This window comes from Salarias fasciatus, chromosome 15 (assembly GCF_902148845.1).
Source record: "Salarias fasciatus chromosome 15, fSalaFa1.1, whole genome shotgun sequence".
NCBI classification, from domain to species: domain Eukaryota; kingdom Metazoa; phylum Chordata; class Actinopteri; order Blenniiformes; family Blenniidae; genus Salarias; species Salarias fasciatus.
This window is the reverse complement of record NC_043759.1, coordinates 25,145,355-25,168,581: the sequence shown is the minus strand read 5'-3', so window position 1 is coordinate 25,168,581 and position 23,227 is coordinate 25,145,355. Positions and strand designations below refer to the sequence as shown.

General features: G+C 45.0%; 2 protein-coding genes across 2 annotated transcripts; both read left to right on the top strand.

Moving 5' to 3' along the window:
• Positions 1 to 3,117: 3,117 nt before the first annotated feature.
• Positions 3,118 to 4,107, top strand: LOC115402393 (trace amine-associated receptor 1-like). Its single transcript, XM_030110905.1, has one exon. It carries the CDS (start codon positions 3,118 to 3,120, stop codon positions 4,105 to 4,107), a length of 990 nt encoding a protein of 329 aa, XP_029966765.1.
• Positions 4,108 to 14,143: 10,036 nt separating this feature from the next.
• Positions 14,144 to 15,142, top strand: LOC115402392 (trace amine-associated receptor 1-like). The gene has a single exon (XM_030110904.1). The coding sequence runs from the start codon at positions 14,144 to 14,146 to the stop codon at positions 15,140 to 15,142; it is 999 nt and encodes a 332-aa protein (XP_029966764.1).
• Positions 15,143 to 23,227: the final 8,085 nt, after the last annotated feature.

Here is a 23,227-nt window from a genome sequence, read left to right as displayed (position 1 = left end):
CTAAATGGCATGGACCGTTTGAAGTCACCAAGCAGGTTGGGAAAGTGATCTATGAGCTCTACATGCCAGACAGGCAAAAGAAGCACCAGGTTTTTCATGTTAACCTGTTGAAAGAGTTTCATGTTCGTCAGGAGCCATCAGAGCAGTTGTTGGTTCGAGCTGTGCAGGACGACAAGGTCACAGAGAAATACTTTCCAACTGGTGCAGAAGAAACGGTTTCAGTTGACCTCTCCCACCTTTCTTCCACTCAGCAGGAAGCCATTCAGCCACTGCTTGACCCGTCTCTTTTTAAGGAGACCCCAGGCTTCACTTTGTTGGTCCAACACAAGATAAAACTGAAGAAGGATGCCCCAGTCCGTCAGCGGAGCTACAGGATCCCTGAGCGGCTGGTGCCAGTATTACAAAATGAAATCACGCTCATGCTGGAAATGGGAATCATTGAAGTGTCCAGTAGTGAGTGGTGCAGCCCAATCGTACTGGTACCCAAGAAAGATGGCTCTTTGCGATTCTGCATTGATTTCAGGTACCTCAACTCCATTTCCAACTTCGATCCATACCTGATGCCACGAGTCGATGACCTGTTGGAGAGAGTTGGAGGAGCAGCGTACATCACCACCCTGGATCTCAGTAAAGGTTATTGGCAGCTGGCGCTGGCCCCAGAAGCAAAGGAACTGACAGCATTCAAGACACCATTTGGTATGTACCAGTTCAAGGTGATGCCATTTGGTCTACAGGGGGCTCCAGCAACGTTCCAGCGCCTGATGGACCACATACTGAGGGATGTATCTGATTTCTCGGCTGCCTATCTGGACGACGTGGTGATTTACAGTAGCTCCTGGGAACAACACCTACACCACCTCCAGGAAGTTCTGCACCGGATAAGAGCAGCTGGACTGACCATCAACCCCAGGAAGTTTTCAGTGGCCCGCCAGGAGGTACTGTACCTGGGTTTCACCATCGGCTTTGGGAAGATCAAGCCACAGGTTGAAAAGATGGAGGCCATTCAAGCGTTCCCAGTCCCCACCACCAAAAAGAAGGTGAGAGGATTTATTGGATTGGTTCGCTGGTACAGGAAGTTCGTGCCAAATTTTTCTGACAGAACTGCGGTGTTAACAAGTCTGACCAAGAATGCAGCTCCCAACAGAGTGCATTGGACAGAAGAGTGTGAGCAGGCCTTCAGGGATCTAAAGGAGGCCATCTGCACAGAGCCGGTCCTACACAGCCCTGACTTCAGTCAGCCCTTCATCCTTCAAACGGATGCCTCGCAAAGTGGATTGGGGGCCGTCTTGATCCAGGAGAAGGAGGGGGAGAGGAGACTGCTGGACTGCGAGACCAGGTACTCGACAGTGGAGAAGGAGTGCTTGGCTGTGAAATGGGCAGTTGACAGTCTCAGGTACTACCTGCTGGGACGTCACTTCGACCTGGAGACAGACCACCGTGCCCTCCAGTGGCTGCACAGGATGAAGGATGCCAACAACCGCATTACTGGATGGTACCTCACCCTGCAGCCATACAACTTCACGGTTCGGTACCGACCCGGCAAGTCCAACATCGTGGCGGACTGTCTCTCCAGGAGTACAGAAGATGGAGGCTTCGCCATGGAGAAGGAGGGGGAAATGTGACGAACAGGCGTTTGTCACTGGTGAAATGCACTGCACTTTGCACTGAGACACCTTTCTCTCATTCACATTGCACTATTGCACACAGCACTTTAGAGAAGCTAATTTGAACATAACAAAGAATCATTTGCACAGCGATTGTCTTTTTAAATTATTTGTTTATTTATTGGAGATGTTTGTCTGTGGGTCTGGTCGGGTGTGGCGGCGGACCTGCAAGACAAACAAATGACAAATCAAGATTGGTTAACGTGCAATATATGTGCCTGTTTTTAATTAGCTTTTCTTTTAGGTGTTGGCATGCATGCAGTGAGTGTGGAGAAGGTGTTGGGTGTGTGAATGTGGTGAAGAGTGTGTGTGATTTTTAACTCACCTTTCTGCTCTTGTGTCCAGGAGTGGTGTCCGGCCAAAAGATTCCCTGGGGGACGGACACCACTAAAGAAAGTTCTGGGCTGGACTAAGAGTGGAAATGGATAGGAGGTGGTTTCACGGATTTTAGATATAGTTTAGGATTTCATGTATTTATTTGGGTCGTTAGTCTGGTTTATTCTTAAGTATGGGTTTTGTTTTCTTTAGGTTAAAATTATGAGTTTATAGTGGAGGATTTTAACATATTTTTAGAGATCTAATATTATGTTTTATACCTCCTGGAGTTTTATGGTTTTACCCTATTAAGCTGGGTGTACTTAAGGGCCCGAAGACACTCAGTAGAGACACTGTGATTGTGTTGGTGGCAGCTGTGAGCTGTGTGCTGCTGCTGGGGAGCCTGACTCCGGAAATCCTCCAATGCACCTTTTTGCACTTTTGGCACTTCTGCACTTTATTGTTGATTTTTGCACAAGAAAATAAAAAGAAGTGGACCGCTCAACTTCGACTCATCTCTTCGTGCTCACTGTTCCTCTGCCGCTCACGCCACACTGTTTACATGGATCCTGAATCATATTTACTTCTCTTTGTGGAAGTAAAAGGTTTAGTTGATGAAGAAAGATTTCACAGAACTTCCAATGAAAAACATAACAACACATAGTTCAAAGTGTGTGAGGAGCTGAACATGCTGCTGGAAGGTTGATGATTAATTGCTTTTAAATGCATTATTCTAACAATGTGATCAACACAATGTATCAAATATAGCCATATGTGATGACACCACCACATGAAAGTCAATAAAATCGGGTGTTTTTGTTTATAAATTGTCTTGAAGAAAAAAAAAACAATCAAGCCTTGTGGGTCACTTCGATGGTCTCATGTCTGATGTAATCTCCGAGCATTTGATTGGACGGCTTCAGGATGTGTCTGATATGATGATGTGTTTAGTTGTGATAAAAGTCAAACTCATGCACAGCAGCTCACCGTGGGACAAGTGCTGAAATGGATGACATTCTGCATTTGAAGCTTTAAAAGGTATAACAATAACTGAAATATGTTCTTGTGATTTGGATTCTTCAACATTGAACTGCAAATGTGTGTCTAACAATCATGCAATTTTCAGGTATCCAGAAAGATGTCAGGAGGAGACCCACTGAACCGCACTTTTATTGACGACACACATCCCTGTTTTCAGATAAATATCATCTCTTCCACAGTCAAAAAAACACCTTCTACAAGATGTGTTTTATTCTACATTTTCATCAGCACTGTATCTGCTGTAACTGTGTTGGGAAACCTTCTGGTAATCATCTCTATTATTTATTTCCAACAGCTGCACACTCCCACTAACTTTCTCATTCTTTCTCTGGCTGTGACCGACCTGCTTGTTGGCTTTGTGATGTTTCCTCTCAATATGGAATTCTCTGCAAATTCGTGTTTCTACAGTCCTGATGCGCTTTGCAAAGTGGGAGACATCCTTGATGTGACACTGAGCACAGCGTCTATCCTCCACTTGTGTTTTATTTCCATTGACAGGTACTATGCAGTGTGCCAGCCTCTGACATACAGAACTAAAATTAATGTTCATGTTGTTGTGATCATGATTGTTGTGGCCTGGTGCATTTCAGTTCTGGTTGCTGTTGGTTTTGTTGTTACCGGGCTGAACTTTGAAAAATGTCAAGAAAACTGTTTATTTCTTCCAAATACTTTCGGACCAGTGTTTTCATTTTATCTCCCTGTGATAATAATGTTGTGTATCTACATTAAGATTTTCCTGGTGGCTCAGAAACAGGCACGCAGCATCCAGAACACCAACTGTCACAGCAAAAAGAAAGGACTGACAGCCAGAAAGGTGGAAGGAAAGGCCACAAGAACTTTGGCAATTGTAATGGGAGTCTTTCTGATATGTTGGACTCCTTTTTTTATTTGTATAGCTGCTGAGTTCTTGGGGAAGTCGTTTGTGATTGCTGAAGTGTTTGAAACTGCAGGCTGGCTTGCACTGTTTAACTCCATGCTCAATCCATTCATCTATGCTTTGTTTTACAGCTGGTTCAGATCAGCTTTCAGACTCATTCTATCTGGAAAAATATTCCAAGGGAATTTCTCTCACACAAAATTGGTTTGAAGTTTCCCAGTTTCTCATTACAGGATGTACAGTATCGAGTACAGTATCAACATAGATACAATTTTCCCTTAATAAATCAAAATTGAGCAAGCTCATGGGGTCCGTGCCAGGCACTGCGCATGTCAGATGTGTTTCTCTGCAGCTCTGTTTTGTTATGCGAAATTTCATTTATAAACAGCTTTCAATTTTCATTTTTGGGCGCCGTGGGGCTCATTTATTTTTAGTAATTCGCTTGAAGTATTCCTTTGTATTTGAAATCTGCAATATCTTCAACGAAACACAGGACGGATACCACCTTTTCCCGTATACACTATTACTTTGTTGATAACCGGCTTATCCCATCAGTATTATCCTGCTCATATGATGCTATCGCTCCATCTTACCATACTCCAGTTTTGTTTGATTTGGAAATGAATTAACGTGACGTCACTTGACCACCCAGCTGACTAGAAACCTCTCTTTTATCAAGTGAAAGTTTTGTTACATTTCTTTCCCTAACAAATTCTTTTTTTGTTTTGACTGTTAATAGAAGCACCTGAGATTTCAGCTTCATTGTTATGGGCAGTGGCAGCTGGTGGTAAAATTTGCTGGGGGGGCTAACAAATGCTTCCATAATACAGATTAAATAGTTAACAGAGTTGCAAAAGCAACATCACCTGTGACACACAGTTACATCAATTACAGGTACACTATACTTTTTTAGTGCTCTATATCAACTCTCTCTCTCTCTCTCTCTCTCTCTCTCTCTCTCTCTCTCTCTCTCTCTGTCACACGCACACACTCACACATTTATGCACTACAGATGTGTGCCAACCCAACTTCAACGATTGCCCTCAGATAGCCTGCTGTTTGGTGACATGTAGCCAAACGCCTTCAGTACAACAGCTAACCTCAGCAAAAACAAGGCGTCACAAGTCAACATGGGCCTACCTTATTTGAAAAGGAGCTCACATCGACGCCTTTCTGGGATGCAAACAGGTTAACCACCATGCTGTTGAAGTTGGGTAAAGTTTGGATGAAGTCCGTCTCGATAGACAGCGTGGCAAGTGCATTTAATCAGTCCAAATAATGGGATTATCGAAAGCAAATAGTCCGCCTCGTTCATGCTAAGGCCCGTCATCGCTGAACTTTTTCTCCCTCCTTCCCAACTCTGGCACAAACAGCAGCACCGCTGCGTAAATCGCCGCTATTGGTCAAAAGTCAGTGGCCTGTGGCCTAACTGAAGTTAGCCCAAAATGCTCAGCAAACCACGGGGGGCGGGACATGACACCTGTCAATCACAAGAACGAAATGAATGTATCTGCTGGGGCTGTAAAAAAATCAGCCCATTTAGAGATATTCTATGTTTTCCTTTTGACTGATTGGTGCTGCTGCTGCCTTTGGTTTAATCTAAACTTAAAACAATCTGTTGTAAGTTATAATTTTCTCATCTTTTTTGTATTAGCTGACTTTTTGTACTGGGAGGGCTTAGCCCTGTTAGCCCATTTATACCAGCCGTCCCTGGTTATGGGAGACATTAAATACTTGTCTGAGGGGATAAATAATTTCTTATCGTGCACACAAGGCAACGGCTTAACCGTTTCAACTCAAATTCCTAATTCCACTGGAATCATTTTTCTAAGTTTGAAAAGTTTTCTTTCGTGAACATAACATTAACATAACATCTTCAGTTATCACAAATGTTTCAATAGTTTGTGGTCCTGCTAACTAAAATTCTTAATTTATCATGACTAATTGGTAGAATTATTTTTGTAGAACTTTATGCAGAGAAATTTATATCAGGACCAAGCAAGCAAAACTTGTTTATGGAAGTTTGAAAGATGAACAGGATTTTTTTCAATGTTATAGTTACACTCTAGAGAAAATGTTAGGCCTCCAACCAGATAGCATGGCTAGAAATAAAAATCCACATTGAGTTATGTTTTTTCACAACAGTTTGACACATTTAATCTTAAATTTTTTGTTCAGTGTATCAAAGTCTGTGAAGTTGAGTCCTTCATTCTCACATGTATTCACGACAACAGGTTTTTCCAAAAATATTTAAAAAGCATCTTATCCATGCACTAGATGGTTTTATTATCAGCATATAAAAAAGGGCTGTGTAGGTGAGTCGAGAGACTCCCTCTGCTTTTGATTTAAGTGTTCTTGATTTTCAATGATGCTGTGGATAATGCTTCACTTTATAAAATAGTCATGAATTTTGTCCTTTTTTTCAGATTTAACTTTGAAAAGCAAAAAATATATTATCAGCAAATAGTAGGCTACAGCAGTAATAAAACTGTAATTTTGAAGTTATATATATATTTATATATGCTATTTGCAATATGCTAGAATGAAAATAAGTGGTTTTAATGATAGTAAATGGACCCAAAATCGTCTCCAGGAAAAAGTGTGATTTTTATTTGTCTACAGATGTTACTGAAATGTCAACATACATTAAAAAAATAAAATAAAATAAAATAAAATAAAATCTTTGTCAGATTTAACAGCATGAACGATGAATGAGAGCACAAATAATTTGATCAGGCTCTAGAAAAAGGCCAAAAAATATTGTGCATTAAAGAGGCCAATTAAACTTAATGGTATTTCACACCTGAAATTTAAGTCTTATTGCATTTGGTACAAACAATAATATCTGTCATTGTGAGCTTATCTTTACATGAAGAACAGACCTGTCAAGACAGGTCAAATTTGACATGTGGGTCACATATTAAACTCAACATCTGGCCCACATTCGGTTTGCCACCTTAAAGAAGGCACCACCTCTGCCAATCTGGGCCATGTTTGGTTCACATGCTGCATGCCAGTGCCGACCGAATGCCACCTGTCCCAGCTTCCAGCCAAATGTGGCCCAAATGTCTCTGCTATGTGGGAATGGATGCTTACATTCGTGTTGCAGTTGTTCTGTTGTACATGATTTTTCTGCGAGCCATACAAATCGCTGACTTTCAGAAGGAAGCACAGAAGCTCAAAATAACAGGAAATGACATCTCCACAATGGAGTCATGTGTCGTGCATTACAGAAGCCTCACACGAACAAAAGTGCAGCAAACGAGGAAAGTTGGCTCGACCCAGGGAGCGACCATGTTCTCACTGCATTTGGATGGAGCCGGAATCGGCTAAACATGACTCTGCACTTCACCCTCCAGCACCTGGACTCACCACGATCCTACGCCAGGATCCTGTTTGTGAACTTCAGTTCCACTTTCAACACCATCATTCAAGCTCTACTGCAGGACAAGCTCCACCAGCTGAAGGTACCAGTTTCCACCTGCAGGTGGATTACAGACTTCCTGACAGACAGGAGGCAGCACGTGAAGCTATGTAAACTCACCTCAGACTCCCGGACCATCAGCACTGGACGCCTGCGGTCCAGACACCGCAGCTAATCCGTACTCATTAAAATCAATGCTGTGGTTCACACCGGCCGCGGTCCGGCTTCGGTCTGCCTCCGGAGCCCTTGCGGAGCTGCGGTCTCTTTCTGCAAGGATCCTATTTTTCCGGATGCCGCAGGCCTACTGTGTCAAAATTCAGACAAAAGCAAGTCGGGTGAAGGAAGGAAACGCGATACGTGCTCCAAAATAAGTGACTTCAAAATAAAATCTGTGTCGTGTTTTTGCCTTAATTTTCTATTTTTTTACTTCTTCTGGTAGAATACAGAACAAACAACGTCATGTAGTCATTATACGCTTTAGAAGAATGAACGCTTTTGTACTTCATCACTGCTGAAAAGTCAAATGACACCAAAATGGCTCAATACAGCTCTGTGACCGAAGCAGCTCCGAGTTGCCAGATGGAGCGGGTTTCTGCCAAATCAAGCGTCCTTTTTTGAACACGTCGGACGGGTTGATGAAATGATTATGTGTTTATGACGTGTTTTTTAATCATACAAATACGGTTTTAACGTGCATTTTCAACCAAGGTGGTGGTTTGGGCTGCTTTCTATTGAGTTAAACGGGTCATATTGTTTACGGGGAGAGCGACATATCTGGCAACCTCCGCCAGCGGACTGCAGAGACACCGCAGGCAGTGTGAATCACAGTGCTGCGGTATACGGGACCGGAGACGGACCGCAGCCGGAACGCAGCCGGACCACATCCAGTGTGCATTGGGGGTCAGTCCCCCACTGACAATTCACCCTCCCACACACGCACAATAACCCACTACACACTTCAGTCAATCTTCAGCCCCATAAACATCACTGTAAAGACCTCTGACCTTTGCAATATTGAAATTTTTGTAAATTATGTTAATTCTGTAAATCGTCACCATATTTATTGTTGCTGTTATTGCTAAAATGTGATTTGTTTCTGTCTTATTTCCTCCTATTTGTATTTTATACCTGTGCCTTTTTTAAATCTGCCCCTTCTTTTGTCTATGTTTGCACCTCCATCAAAACAAATTACTCTATAGGCTACTGTTCTTGGCAATGAACCCGTTGCTGATTCTGATTCTTATCTTGATAAAACCACCATAAAAAAGTTTCACTACAACGTTGGCTTCCTCTGTTTAAAATTAACTCTGTCCAGCTTCACTGGACAAAGCATTCATGATAGTATAATTCATTATTTCAGTGTATGAGATCTAAAACATAACCTCTTAACAGCTGCTGATCAAACAATGAATGTATGGCATGTATTTATGAATCTGAATCTGATGGAATCAGAACCCAGTACCCCGGCATCACCAGTTAGGAACCCGAGGACACATTCTTCACCCAGTATGTGAGCTTCTCCACCTGAGAGGACAGTACCTTGGACCCGCTGTATGCTAACATCAAGGTGCCACACAGCCACTCCACCTCCCCCTTTGGCTAGGTCAGATCAGTGTGGTTAGCCTGGATGTTGTGGGAAGGACTGAACAGAATGAGCTGCCAGTTCCACGATTCCAAAAATTTTTAATTTGTAAAGTGCAATTTCACAACAATAGTATGATAAATTCACAGTCTCATAGTTGGTCTCCCTCCCACAAAACGAGGGCTTCCTGACCATTAATAAGCCCAGCTCATCCATCCATCCATCTATCCATCCATCCATCCATTGTGTTCTGTCGCTTACCTCGGGTCAGGTCATGGAGGCAGTAGTCTAAGCAGGGATGGCCATACTCCCTGTCCCCCAGACACTTCCTCCAGCTCCTCTGAGAGGATCCCAAGATTTTACCAGGCCAGCCGAGGGACATGGTCTCTCCAGCAAGTAATAGGTCTTTCCTGGGGCCTCTTGCAGGTGGGATGTACCTGGAAAACTAGCCAAGGGAGGCATCCAGGAGGTGTCTGAAACAGATTCACAAGCCACTTCAGTTAGCGGTTACACTCTGAACCACTCCCTGGTGATCAGGCTCCTCTTATCTCTCAGGGAGCACCCAGCCACCCCATGGAGGAAGGTCATTTTGGTTGCTTGCATCCAGGATGTTGTCCTTTCGGTCATGACTCAGAGCTCATGACCACAGGTGAGAGTGGGAACACAGATTGACCAGTAAATTTAGATTTTCGCCTTTCTGCTCGACTCTTTCTACAGCACACCAGCTGTTACAACCCCTTTGGGCAGGGACTCTTTGACGACCTGGAGAGGGCAGACCACCTTCTTTTAGGACCATGGCCTCATTTTTGAAGGTGTTGATTTTCATCCACGTTGCTTCACACCTGACTGCAAACCACCCCAGTGCATGCTGTCGGTCCAGGCTCGATGAAGCCAGCAGGACAATGTCTTATGTTAAAAGCAAAATCCTGAGAATGCAAAATCCTGGTCTTCCAAAACCGGACCCTGTCCAGGCCTCAACTGTATGTAAAATTTCTGTCCATAATAATTATGAACACAACCAATGATAAAACGCAGCATTTAAAGCAGAACTATGCAACTTTTTTTTACCTCAATAAATGTTTTTCAGAATCCCTGTGGGGGTAAACAAAGACTTGTCACGGTGATTCGCTGGTCCCTCCACTTCCCCTGGGGTCTGTGTCCTGAAAACAGCCCTTGCAACTTTCAGAACACCTGACCCGACTAAATCGTGCAAGAACAAACCTTCTTCACGGCACTCATACGGGAGTACAAGTATAAAAGCACGTAAAACAAACATGAAACCCTTGCTAGCGTTAGCAACGCCACCCTTAGGTGCTCGGATGGCAGAACCAAAAAGACAGATACGTGTGCTCTGCACGCGGGGCGGGGGTGGGGAAAGGAGGTGATGCGCAGAACGTTTACGACAGTGAGCTTTCACAGGAGACCAGTAGGGGGAGCGCTAAAGCAAATCTTGCATAGTTCTCCTGCATAGAGTCCAACATGCACCGAGAAAAGGTTCAAGGTACTCCGACAAAGCGGACCAGACTCAGACTTCAGTTTACAGAGACTGGACAGCCCAGAACAAAGGGTCCCGGACTCCCAATTGAAAAAGAACCCCCACAAAATACCTCGAGGGTTGTGGTCAAATGCCTTCTTCAAATCCACAAAACACAAGAAGATCAGGATGCAGTTCTTTTCCTTGTCTGTGTGTCATTAGTTCCACATGTGCTCTGTCTGCCACACTTCGTGTTTAAGTCTTCCAATTAGCCTATCCACTCCCAGCTCCTTCCCTCCTGAATGTATGTAGCCTCCTGTTTCCTATCAGTCCGTGTTGGATTGTTGTCCATCTGCACCATTCCTCATGTGCTCCTGGTCTTCTTGGATCTTCTCATGTCTCTGCCTTTGGACTCAAGACTGAAATAAACTCATCAGAATGCCATCTGCCATGTGAGTCTGCATTTGGGTCTCCAACAGTCCTGACAGATCAAGCCAACCACTTCATGGATCTAATGGATGCACAGTTGTTCCGTCCCCAAGCCATCAGCACTATAAGGCACCCAGCATATCATGGAGCAGGTCAACACACCTGCTCTCTGGCGCAGAAAGGCCCAGACCTCCAGATGACCTGGTGCAGCCATTTCTGGATCTCCAAGTCTGTAGTGTCCAGCACAGTTGATCCTGGTTCTCCAAGTTGGCGGTCTCAGGCACAAATGTTTCAAGCTATTTTTTTCCACTGCGCCTGGCCACAGCTCATCAATCTCTATTCTTCCAGTTTGGGTCTTCATTTGTTTCCACCTTCAGTCCTGACAATGTGCCCTGTTTGGGTGAACTCGAACCCTTGTGCACCCTGCACATCCAGATACTGAAGGGCCAATCTCATCCACCCCCAGTGTCTCACCACCGAGGATCTTACCAACCACCTTTGTGACTTCAGCTTGGGTGATGCATGAGTCCACCTCTGAGACTTCAGACCACAGTAGGCCTCTGAATCCCCTTTTCCACCAAACTGGTTTCCATGCCGAATCGGGGCCGGGCCCCAACTTTTAACCTGTTATTGTGTTCCCACCGACCGAGGCCCGGCTCCGGCTCCCAAAAACAGAGACTTTTTCGGGTACCACTTCTGTGCTGGGCCAGATCAAGGCCAGATTAGGCCTCCGCCACGTATCGACTATGTCCGGCCCTGGGGGCGGTGTTACTTTTCCTCCAGAAAAACGCAGAGTTGCCATTTTTTTTTAATCAGAAAATGATGATGGAGCAGCGTTTAATTTAGCTTAGTTTAGCCACGAAATGGATATTAAGAGTAAGCGGTGGTCTGAGGAGGAGATCCGGGGCTTCCTAGTGCTGTGGTCTGCAGCAGAAGTTCAGGACAAACTTGACACGACAACACAGACCCAATTTCAGATCCAACTGGAGCATAAAGCAGCTCGTGAATGACTCTGTATCTTAGTAAGTTTTACTCCTAAAGCACCAAGCTGTAATGTAGTTGCTAGAAATGATCCCAAACTTTGAAACGAACAATCTGTGTTGATTTTGTTTTATAGAGTTGTTGGGTCACAGTTCACCGGAGCATCGCCGCAGCTCATCAGCCCCATTAAACAGTTCACCGGTACCGTTCAGCAATTTGCCAGCCCGTGCTGCAGCTGACCGGTACCGTCCTGCAGGATGTCTGGATAGGCGTCCTCCCAGAGCAGACCCAACCCAACCCCGTAAGATTTGTTTACAGTACGAACTCACGTCCGCACAGTACAGCATTTTTTGGTTTGTTTATGAATGTAGAGAATATTTATTAAAAGCTGTTATTGTTTTTGTGCTTTTATTCAGCAAAACGAAGTGCGGTTCGAACACCGGTCCGATGGAGCATTCGGACCTGCTGCGCCTGGAGCAGCCAGCAGGGGGAGCTCACATCGGTGTTACTGGAAAACGTCTAGCAAATAGACAACATGAACAGACTGAACTACTTTCCCATTGTTTATATAGTATTTATCTTCGGTGTGTTTGTTGCAGTGTGGTGTGAATAAAAGCAGCTGTAATGACAGATACATGATTTTGCGTCATGTTTGTGTTACCATCGCACCATGCAGGTAAAAATCACCTACACCTGCACAGTAATGTGCTTACATGATCTGTCTACATGCGCTACTTACACAAAAGTGATTCTGTTTTCAGGAGAAGTTTGAAGGAATGTGGAAATTTAATCACATGACAGCAGGGCAATTAAGAAGAAGCACAGAGTCGTGATTTCCTCACTTCAATGTATTTAATGACACGATGGTAACAACAGCAGTGGAGGCAGAACAACAATGACAATATACCTATGTTCTGTAAACAGAATGCAGAATCCCTTCAGTCACACTCTAAACATCTGTCACCAGAAAGATTAAAATCCTCCATCAGATCACAGATGTATTGGAACAAGTTATGCCACACGGAAGTTTTGCACAAACTGCTGCTGAAATCTGTCCACCTATAGCGTGACAGTGGAACCAGGCAGCAGGAGATCTGCAGCTCACAGTCCTGAAGATCATCTAGAAAGAGAAATATAGGCATCATCATATATTCACTAAATTTGTTTAACCGTGACATGATTGATGCTACTGTACTCGTTAGCAGCTAGGCTAACAGTAACACGTTTACTATTAAGCAACACAGCTTGATGATGCTTTGATAGCTCGCCATGAAAAACAGACAGCCAGAAACACTTCATGGGAGTCCTGCATTGTTGTTGTGGTTTGTATGTGAGTGGCTATGTCCACAGTGACGTACTGATGTTCTGCAATGATGTGATGATGTGGCTTCAACTCGGCTCCCGGCCGGTGGTAAAGCAAACCGGTTTTCAGGAGGCCCGGGATTTGCACCAAGTTGGCCCTGGCCCTGATTCGGCACGGGACCCAGTGTGGTGGAAAAGGGGCATGAGACCTCAGCCTCTGGTTCCTCCATGGAGGTCATCTTGAAGAGATTGAGGAGATCCTCTAAATATTCCTTTCACCTCCTTACGACAACCCCGGTCAAGGTCAGGTATTCCCCTCCTCCAACGACCTTGTGACCACAGCTCCAAGTAGCTGCTTCAACAGTAGAGGTGGAGAACATTCTTGAGCTTAACAATCCCTAAACTGAAATAAATCTGTATTTTAAATTAATTCTCATCATGACTTAGTAATTTGTTATTCTTATGAATTATATTTACTGTTCTTCATGGAATTAAAAGGTTTAGCAGATGAAGAAAGATTTAACAGAACTTCCAATGAAAAACATAACACATATTTGAAAGTATGAGAGGATGTTGCTGGAAGGTTGATAATTAATTGTTAGTAAATCCTGTACATTATTCTATTCACTCTGTTAAGGAGTTCAATAATCCGATCAGCACAATGTATCAATTATAGCAATATGTGATGGCACCACCACATGAAAGTCAACAAACGCCGGTATTTTTTGTGTTGTGTTTTTGTTTACAAGTTTTCTTGAAGAGAAAAACATTCAAGCCTTGTGGGCCACTTAGCTGCTCTCATGTCTGATGTAATCTCTGAGCATTTGATTGGACGGCTTCAGGATGCGTCTGATACGATAATGAGTTGAGTGGTGATAAAAGTCAAACTCTTGCACAGCAGAACAACGTGGGACATGTGCTGAAATGGATGACTTTCTGCATCTGAAGGTTCAAAAGGTATAACAATAACTGAAATATGTTCTTGTGATTTCGATTCAACATTGAACTGCAAATGTGTGTCTGACAAAAACATGATTTTCAGGTATCGAGAAAGATGGCAGGAGGAGACCCACTGAACCGCACTTTTATTGACGACACACATCCCTGTTATCGGATAAATACCATTTCTTCCACAGTTAAAAGAAATCCTTCCACATTATGTGTTTTATTCTGCATTTTCATCAGCTCTGTATCTGCTGTAACTGTGTTGGGAAACCTTCTGGTAATAATCTCTATTATTTATTTCCAACAGCTGCACACTCCAACTAACTTTCTCATCCTTTCTCTGGCTGTGACCGACCTGCTTGTTGGCTTTGTGGTGTTTCCTCTCAATATGGAATTCTCTGCAACCTCATGTTTGCACAGTCCTAATGTGCTTTGCAATGTACGAAACAGCTTTGACATAACACTGAGCACAGCGTCTATCCTTCACATGTGTTGTATTTCTATTGACAGGTACTATGCAGTGTGCCAGCCTCTGACATACAGAAATAAGATCAATGGTCATGTGGTTGTGATCATGATTGTAATAAGTTGGTGCACTCCCGTTTTTGTCGCTGTTGGTTATCTTTTTGTCGGATTGAGTTCTGAAAACTGCCAAGAAAACTGTGCTTTGGGTTTTCTGTTGACATCTGGATTGGGAAGTTTATTTTTATTTTACCTTCCAGTCATAATAATGTTGTCAATCTACCTGAAGATTTTCCTGGTGGCTCAGAAACAGGCACGCAGCATCCAGAACACCAACTGTCACAGCAAAAAGAAAGGACTGACAGCCAGAAAGGTGGAAGGAAAGGCCACAAGAACTTTGGCAATTGTAATGGGAGTCTTTCTGATATGTTTGTCTCCTTTTTTTCTGTGCTTAGCTGCTGAGTCCTTGGGAAGTTCCTTTGTGCCTGTTGAAGTGTTTGAAACTGTAGCCTGGCTTGCACTGTTTAACTCCATGCTCAATCCGTTCATCTATGCTTTCTTTTACAGCTGGTTCAGATCAGCTTTCAGACTCATCCTATCTGGAAAAATTTTTCAAGGGAATTGTTCAAACTCAAAATTGGTTTGAAGTTTTCCGGTGTTGAAACATCCATGCTTCATTACAGGATGTATAGTGTTGGCATAGATGCAACTTTTCCTTTTCAAATCAAGGATTCTTGTGATGTAAATAAAAACTGATATGAACAACTTGCCTGTGTTTGAGTGTCACTGAAATTGTGGTGATAAATGACAATTCATGATGGAACATCCATCACCTATGAAGCTATGATACAAATTTCACCATGAAGATGAACATTTACAAATTTGTTCACTTGAAACTCAGACCAAAGCCAAATAAGCCATTGTACTGTACCTTTTGTCAAGTTTAGTCAAGTTTAGTCAGATGTATAATGAATAATTAAGGAAGCAGAAAAAAGGAAGCAAAGATAGGATGACGGTTTGATAAATTCTTTAAAAGTGAATGGACAAAATAAAAAGATGTCATGCCTGTTGTCTGTCCTTGTGTTCAATGAGATAATGCTCAGGTACACAACAGAAGCCAAATAATTTTAATTAATCATTACAAACATGAAAAGGCTGTTTGACCGGAGTAGTGAAGTCTCAGCGCATTAAATAAATCATAGTTCGCTCAATATCACGCATTTTTATTTATCTGCAAGCGTCATTCAAAGAGGCACAATTTTTGGCGTTTTCAAATACGTATAATGAATGAAATAATATTTTAGAAGACGCCAGCAGAGCCGTGGATGCCATAGTATAATAATTAATAAGGGAATATCTAGGTTTAGAGCTAGGTTCCTGCTATGTCCCAATGATTATTAATAACTGGCAGTTTTTATAGGCTAATTTAATATTTTTTATTTATATTTTGTTTAGTTTAACTTTATATGGCTTTTTATTTATTTATATACACATGTCAAAACATAATATGTCATATAGAAGCAAACTGTCTATTTTAAAATGAAGACAAGACAGAAAGAGATAGACAGACAGACAGACAGATAGATAGATAGATAGATAGATAGATAGATGGAGAGAGAGAGAGGGAGAGAGAATCACAATGATAAGTAATTTATGCCCTGTAATTAATAGAATAGTTCCCTTCAACAATGCTAACAGCCTTATTGTGATGCTCCTCAGAGGCGGTTCTGGCTTCAATTGTGCCCTGGGCGAGAACCGTCCAATCATCAATTACGTATCAATGTATGTATCAATTATGAAATACAATTAATTTTGAAGTAGTGTGTGTTGGCATCAGTCTGCCCCCCAACCCCCTCCCCCTCCCTGCGCCACTGTGCACCACCGCCCCCCTTGCCAACCTCTGCAGTCGCTCGTTGACCCCCCCACCGCCTCTTTGGACAGCCCGAACAGACACACAAGCTGTATGGCGTGACAACTGAGGGCGCCCCAGCGCTCACGCCACTAACATGACATTGAAATGAGTGCAAGTCTGGAAAACTGGCGAGTTTTTTTTTGTTTTTTTTTCTCGTGCACACGGGCGCCAGTGCGCGCTCACGTAGATTGCGCCCTGGGCGATCACCCACATTGCCCATAGCTAAAACCTGCCCTGATGCTCCTACTCTTTGGAGGTGATCTGAAAACTTAAAGACTGAGAACACAGCAGTTTTCCGTGTTGTCTTTTTGCTTGTTTTCCCCTTTTCTTTTGTTTTGTTGTTGTTTTTGTTTTTTCCTAGTCATTTTTTTGTGTCTTTTTGTTTTTGTTTTTTGGGGGGTGGGAGGAGATCATCGACGGATTCGCTCTATCATGACCATTGTGAAAGCAGGAATGAGTTATATATCACCAATGGGGGACAATATAGATATCAATGTGCCTGTCCTTACTTCGTCTATGTTCAACTGCAAAAGCAACTTAAAGAACAATTTAATATAGGAATATCTGACCTAATCCAAACACAGTGACAGATACGTGAGATACTTATGCTTTAGATTATCTGTTTTGTTTATTCTTTGTTTATATTTTGTAGGATTTCTGTTTTTTTTTCCTTTTGTTTTGTCTTTATTTTTCTTTCTCTATTTTTGTGCTGGATTTTATGTCATCTTCTCATGTACGACTTTTACATGGTCATTTTTTTTTTTTTTTTTTCCACTTTGAGTTTGTGCAGGAGCGCATTTGTACAAGCCTTTTGACTTTTTTTTCCATTCCCATGCACATAGTCATATTATTTTGACTATATGTGAAAAAAAAATTTTCAAAAAAGATGGATGGAATAACGCCATCTCTAAGGCCAGGGGTGGGGAACCCTGGTCCTGGAGGGCCGCAGCCCTGCATGTTTTCCATGTCTCCCTGCTTCAACACAGCTGATTGCAATGAGGCTCGTTATCTGGCTTTCTGCTGGACTTGGCCATGAATCTTGATTCGATTCAGGTGTGTTGAAGCAGGGAGACATGGAAAACATGCAGGTTTGCGGCCCTCCAGGACCAGGATTCCCCACTCCTGTCTTAGGCGGACAACCTGTTCTGTCCTGTGGACGTCCTGCTCTCTGAAGTCTCACTATACAGCACAGAAGAGTCACTTGCTGTGAATTTCTCCCTCCTTAGAGCGATCTCTCACTTCTTCCTCACATTTCTGTCTTTAGGAAATATGCAAAATGAAACAGGAGATCACCACAAAATAATCTTAAAAAGGAGCTCACTTTCTTCCTTTTTCTTTCTATTTTATTCCTTAAAGTTTCTTAGAACCTCTCTGTTCTCATTTTGCAAATCTGTTCCTGAAAGTTTCTATAATTGTGAATAGCCCAGCTGTTTGTAACTGACTCTACAGTCAGGTGTAATGCTGAAAAAACATTTAATCCTATCTGTGAAAAGTTTTTCCTTGAGCCCTGCTCGCTACCGTCCGACACACAGGAGTCACACACAGTGCACTGGATGAATCCCCAGACGAATGACTGGAGCGTATGCGCCATCTCGACGGGACCAAGACGGCGGCAATATTTCTCGCTGCGCAGCGCCCCAAGCGGGGTCTACTCTTTAATATGTCTATGGGACTGCCCACATCAGGAGAATTAATAAGGTAATTAATACTGGGGCCCCAGCACCCGACCCCCAACCCCGCCCGACCAAGAGAACCCGCACACCGAGGTGTGGAGGCCCCCAGGCCAGTTGGGACCAGAGGACCCAGTCCCGGTGTGAAGGACCCCCCTCAGGAAACACTGGAGTTAAACTGCTATAAACTTAAGATGATGTGATACAAAGTTAATTTAAAATAGTAAGATAAGATTATAAAGTAAAAGCGTAAAGCAAGTTAGAAGTACATAATAAAATAGAATAAAATTACATAAAAAATGATGGAAATAAGAGGTCAATTAAAAGCCTGATTAAAAAGGTGTGTTTTTAACCTCCCTTTAAAAATATCAATAGTCTCTGTGGTCCTGAGGTTCTCCTGCAGGCTGTTCCACAGGTGGGGGCCGTAGTGGCTAAAGGCCGCCTTGCCATGGGACTTGGTTCTGGTTTTAGGGACACACAGTAAGCCACTGCCAGAGGACCTCAGGGCTGGGAGGGTCGATATGGTAAAAACAGGTCAGCTAGGTAAGAAGGCGCAAGGTTGTTAAGACATTTAAAAAGTAATAAGAGAACTTTAAAATTGATCCTGAAGCGGACAGGGAGCCAATGCAGCGACTGTAAAACCGGTGTAATGTGGGGACATCTGAAGAGAGGCGAATGTCTCTCCTGTCGACCCTGAGGTCCCTGATCTCGCTGCCCGCAGCCTGGGTCCACCAGATCAGAACCGTCCTGGGTCTGATGGCTGCGGCCCATCCAGTGGTTCCCTTGGGCATTCTGTACATGCGCAGGCTCCAGCGGTGGTTCAGTTGCTTCTGCCTTTTGGGAAAACAGGACGGGCACAGGAAGGTCCCAATCCCGACCCAGGCGCGTCAGGATCTCCTCTTCTGGATGGATACTGCTCTTCTTCTTTCCATGGGCAGCAAGGTGTTCCCATCACGTCGAGGTGTTCACGGATGCGTCTCTCGCAGGATGGGAAAGCACCCTAGGCCACCTCTTGGTGGGCGGTGCCTGGGACTTCACGCCCATTCACATCAATGTGCTGGAAATGACGGCGGTGCAGCGGGTGCCGCTCCATTTCCAAGCCAGGCTGCAGGGCAGCCATGTGCTCGTCAGGTCGGACAGCACCACGGTGGTGGCGTACCTGAACAGGCAGGGGGGGAACGCGGTCTCCCCCCATTCATGTCAAGGCGGCGGAGATCCTGCTTTTTGGCAGACCGGCACCTTGCCTCTCTCAGAGTGCGACACGTGCCCAGGGCTCTCAACGTCGGCGCAGACAGGATGTCCCGGGGCAGCCCACTCCACAACAAGTGGGGCCTGTCCCCATGGGTGGCAGCCCGACTCTGGCGCAGGTTCGGCCACCCGGTGGCAGACCTTTCACCAATGTAGAGAACGCACAGTGCCCACTCTGGTTCTCGCTCAGGTCGTCAGACAAACCCCCTCTTGGGGTGGACGCCGCACAGGGTCTGGCCTCCGGGCCTCTTTGTATGTGTTTCATCCGGCCCGCCTCTTGACCCCATTACTTCGCAGGGTGAGGGTGCAGGGCCTCCACATGATTGTGGTAGCCCCAGACACCCTGAGCGCCAGGTGGTTCCCGGACCTGGTCCAGTTGGCAGTCGGAGACCCGTGGCGGATCCCCGATGCACCCAACGCTTTACTGCAGGCAGGGGGTGCCCACCAGATCCTCCCCCGTCCTGGGCAGGAGACTCTTGGCCTGGAAGCTTAGAGGGTGAGACAAGTGGGACTAGATCTCCCCAGCTGTGGTTTCCACCATCCAGAGCGCCAGGGCTCCCTCTTCGGTCAGAGCTTACAGGTCTCGGTGGCATCTCTTCTCGTCATGGTGCTTGGAGCGGGGACCTGGTCTCTTGCGCCATCGGCGGTGTGCTGGAGTTTCTGCAGGCTCTGCTGGACAGCGGTTGCGCTGCATTCATTCTTGCGGTGTTCGCATCGGCCATTGCGGCGGGCCATGACGGCTTCGGCCGCTTCTCTGCGTGCAGTCACCCGCTGGTGAAGCGGTTTCTGCGTGGGGCGTGTCGGTTGCGGCCGCCCCCCAGGCATGTGGTTTCCCTGTGGGACCTCCACACGGTGTTGGATGGTCTGAAGGGGCCCCCTTTCGAGCCTTTGGAGCAGGCGGAGGACCGCTTTCTCTCCTTTAAGGCTGCCCTTCTGTTGGCGCTGGCATCCGCCAAGAGGGTTGGGGATCTCTGCACCCTGTCAATCCATCCCTCCTGCATGGTGTTCAGTTAGGATGGGGGACTGGTGCATCTTTGGCCTAACCCGGCCTTTCATCCCAAGGTGATCACTTCGGATTCCGGTCGAGAGTGATCCGGATCAGGGCACTTGGTTCCCTGCCTGGCTCATCAGCGGATGACCCTCGGCTGCGGTTGCTGTGTCCGGTCAGGGCTCTGCATTGCTACGTTGAGCACACAGCTGGCTTTCGCACTACGGACCAGCTTTTTGTGAGGTTTTGGTCCAGGGGGTGTGGAGCTGTCCTTCCAGTGTCTCGCCCACTGGGTGGGGGGCGCTATTGCAGCTACCTATGAGGCACTGAACCGCCCGCCGCCAGCGGTGATTTGCGCTTATTCCACGTGGAGCATGGCTGCCTCTGTGGCCCTGTGCAGAGGTGTCACAGTGGGTGACATCTGCCAGGTTGCCTCCTGGGCTTCTGCGTCCACCTTTTTGCGTTCATATCTGATGGATATTTGCACAGACACTGTGGCCATGTCAGTTTTCAGCGAGAAAAGGAGTTCTGTGTTGGCTCTCGTCCAGTCCGGCTTCTGCTTCCCCGGGGGGGATGCAGACCGGGTGTGATTTCCACCTGCCATTGTGACTTGGTGTCTCGGCCGGTGTGTGTTTGCTATTGTTATGGTGCTTGTGCATGTCTGCGGGCGGCGTCTCAGTGCGAGGCTGCCTGCCGCTGGTGTTTTGGAGGCTTGGTGTGGCTGTTCAGGACGTAAAGCCTGCCTGGTTCTTTTTCCCGCGCCAATCCTGTCAGCACGCTAGGTGGGAGTACATTCATCCCTACGGCCTCCGCCTTGGTGAGTACCAATTGCGAAGCCCGTAGGTGGGCTAAGCACACGGAGTAGAATTAGTAGTTACTAAAAGTAACTCCCGTTCTACAAGTGTGTGTGTGCCCACCTACCTGCAGGCCCAGCGTTCTTGCTTCCTTTTCTACTGGCTGTTTCAGAAGAAGGAAGTAGAGCAGGCGCACGATTATTATATCCCCTTGGTGAGGGGCGTGGCAGTGTGTCAGCATGCATTGGGGATTGGTGCATCGGTTTCGGATTTGTCTCAGTGGTTGGCTGGTGCCAGAGGAAAGTACCAGTAGGTGGGCACGCACACACTCGTAGAACTGGAGTTACGTTTAGTAACTACTAATGTGTGGTCGCGCTCCGAGAGGAGCTGATCAGCTCCGAGCCGACCTGACCACACCCTCAGAATAAACTTCTCTGATTGGCTGAACAGCTCTGTTCCTTAAAAAAGATCCCATCACAACTGTCAGAGCTGGATGAATATATCTATGTCTGTGAAATATATTCACTATATATGACTGTGAAACAGAAAAACCCCAGATCCTAAACTCAGCCTTGGAGAAAGTTAGTGCATCCTATCGCTCCTGGATGAACTGTTTCCTCGATTCAGACCCAAACTCCGATCTAATACATTCATCTGCATCGCCGCCAGTCCTGCAATAATCCCAATGTTTTAATTCATCTCCATTATTAACCATCACGAAAGAATGGTGTACAACCCATTCCCTATCTGGGCTCGTACACTTTGAGTTCCTGAGGGTGTAGAGGGAGAATCGTCGAGGACATGTGTCCGCACGGCGAGTCAATCAGAAAGTTCCACACTTCTTTGTTTGGGTGCGGCAAACCATTTATTTACTGGCACATGTAATTCCACAGGTTAATAGGAGCAAAGCTGGAGCCGGAAAGCTCACCCATACATTCCCCACACGCCGATCAGGCACGGTGAAAAGACTGGTCGCTGTCCCTCTATGCACACCTGCCCCGAATCACCTGTGTGCTCCTAATATGCCTTTCCCATATTGCTCCCCCTGGTGGTTAATTAGAGAAATGATAAATTGGCTCCTACAAATGGGGAAGAAAAAATAAAAATTAAAAAAAAAACTTTTCACTCACTTCGTGCCTTCGGAGACAGAGGGGACATATAACAAAACTTAGCTAATCAAAGCTCAAAGAGTTTTTATTCTGGTTTAAACTATTAAATATATGGACAAAAAGAATGATTTAAGATATTGGTGATTTAAAAAAGTAGCTTTTATCTAACACGGAGTGCTAATAACTTTATTCTACTGCTCCACTCGGGAGGCAAAAGTAAAAAAGAAAACAAACAAACACACAGATTAATAAGATGAATTATTATCAAATGTGGAGGGTAAATTATAAGAAAATGATCTGAAACTATATTTCCCTCTTTTTTAACTTTTCTGTACTGGAACATTAAAATTTTCTGACAAGTTCCCGACAGTGCGTGCTCCGTGCGCAGTTGGTGGGGGTGGGTGGGGGGGGGGGGGGGGGTGGGTGGGGGGTGTCTCCACTAAAGGAGCGACACCAATGTGAATGAATGAATGAACTGAGGGAATGAATGAGTTCTCTGCTTATTATTTAAAGGCGAGATGAATGTAAACACAGGAATGAAGAGAAACCGCACAAATTCATGTTGGACTACGCAAGATTTGGGAGAGTGAGGAGCCGATTCTCTGATGAAGAATCTGCTAGTGTGTGGTCTGCTCCAGAGCGACACCACACACTAGAAGATCAAGAGAGAAAGATCTGGTGCAATCTGTCTTCTGTTGTCTTCTAGTGTGTGGTCTATGAAACAGGGAAGATTGAAAAAAATCCTGTAGTGTGGAGTGGCCTTCACTTAAAAATGGTAAGTTGGATACAGGTCTGTAGTTATTTAGAACATCACCACGGCCATTTTAAAGGCAGTGGGGAAGACACCCGTCTGAAGAGAGCAGTTAATGATATTTAAAATCTGTTCGTCAAGGAATCCATAAAAAGATTTTAAAAGTGGTGTGGGAATGGGATCTAAAAGGCAGGTTGTAGATTTTACTTGGGAGAAAACTCGACCGAGAGTCCTCACGTCAACCAGGTCAAAACTGTCC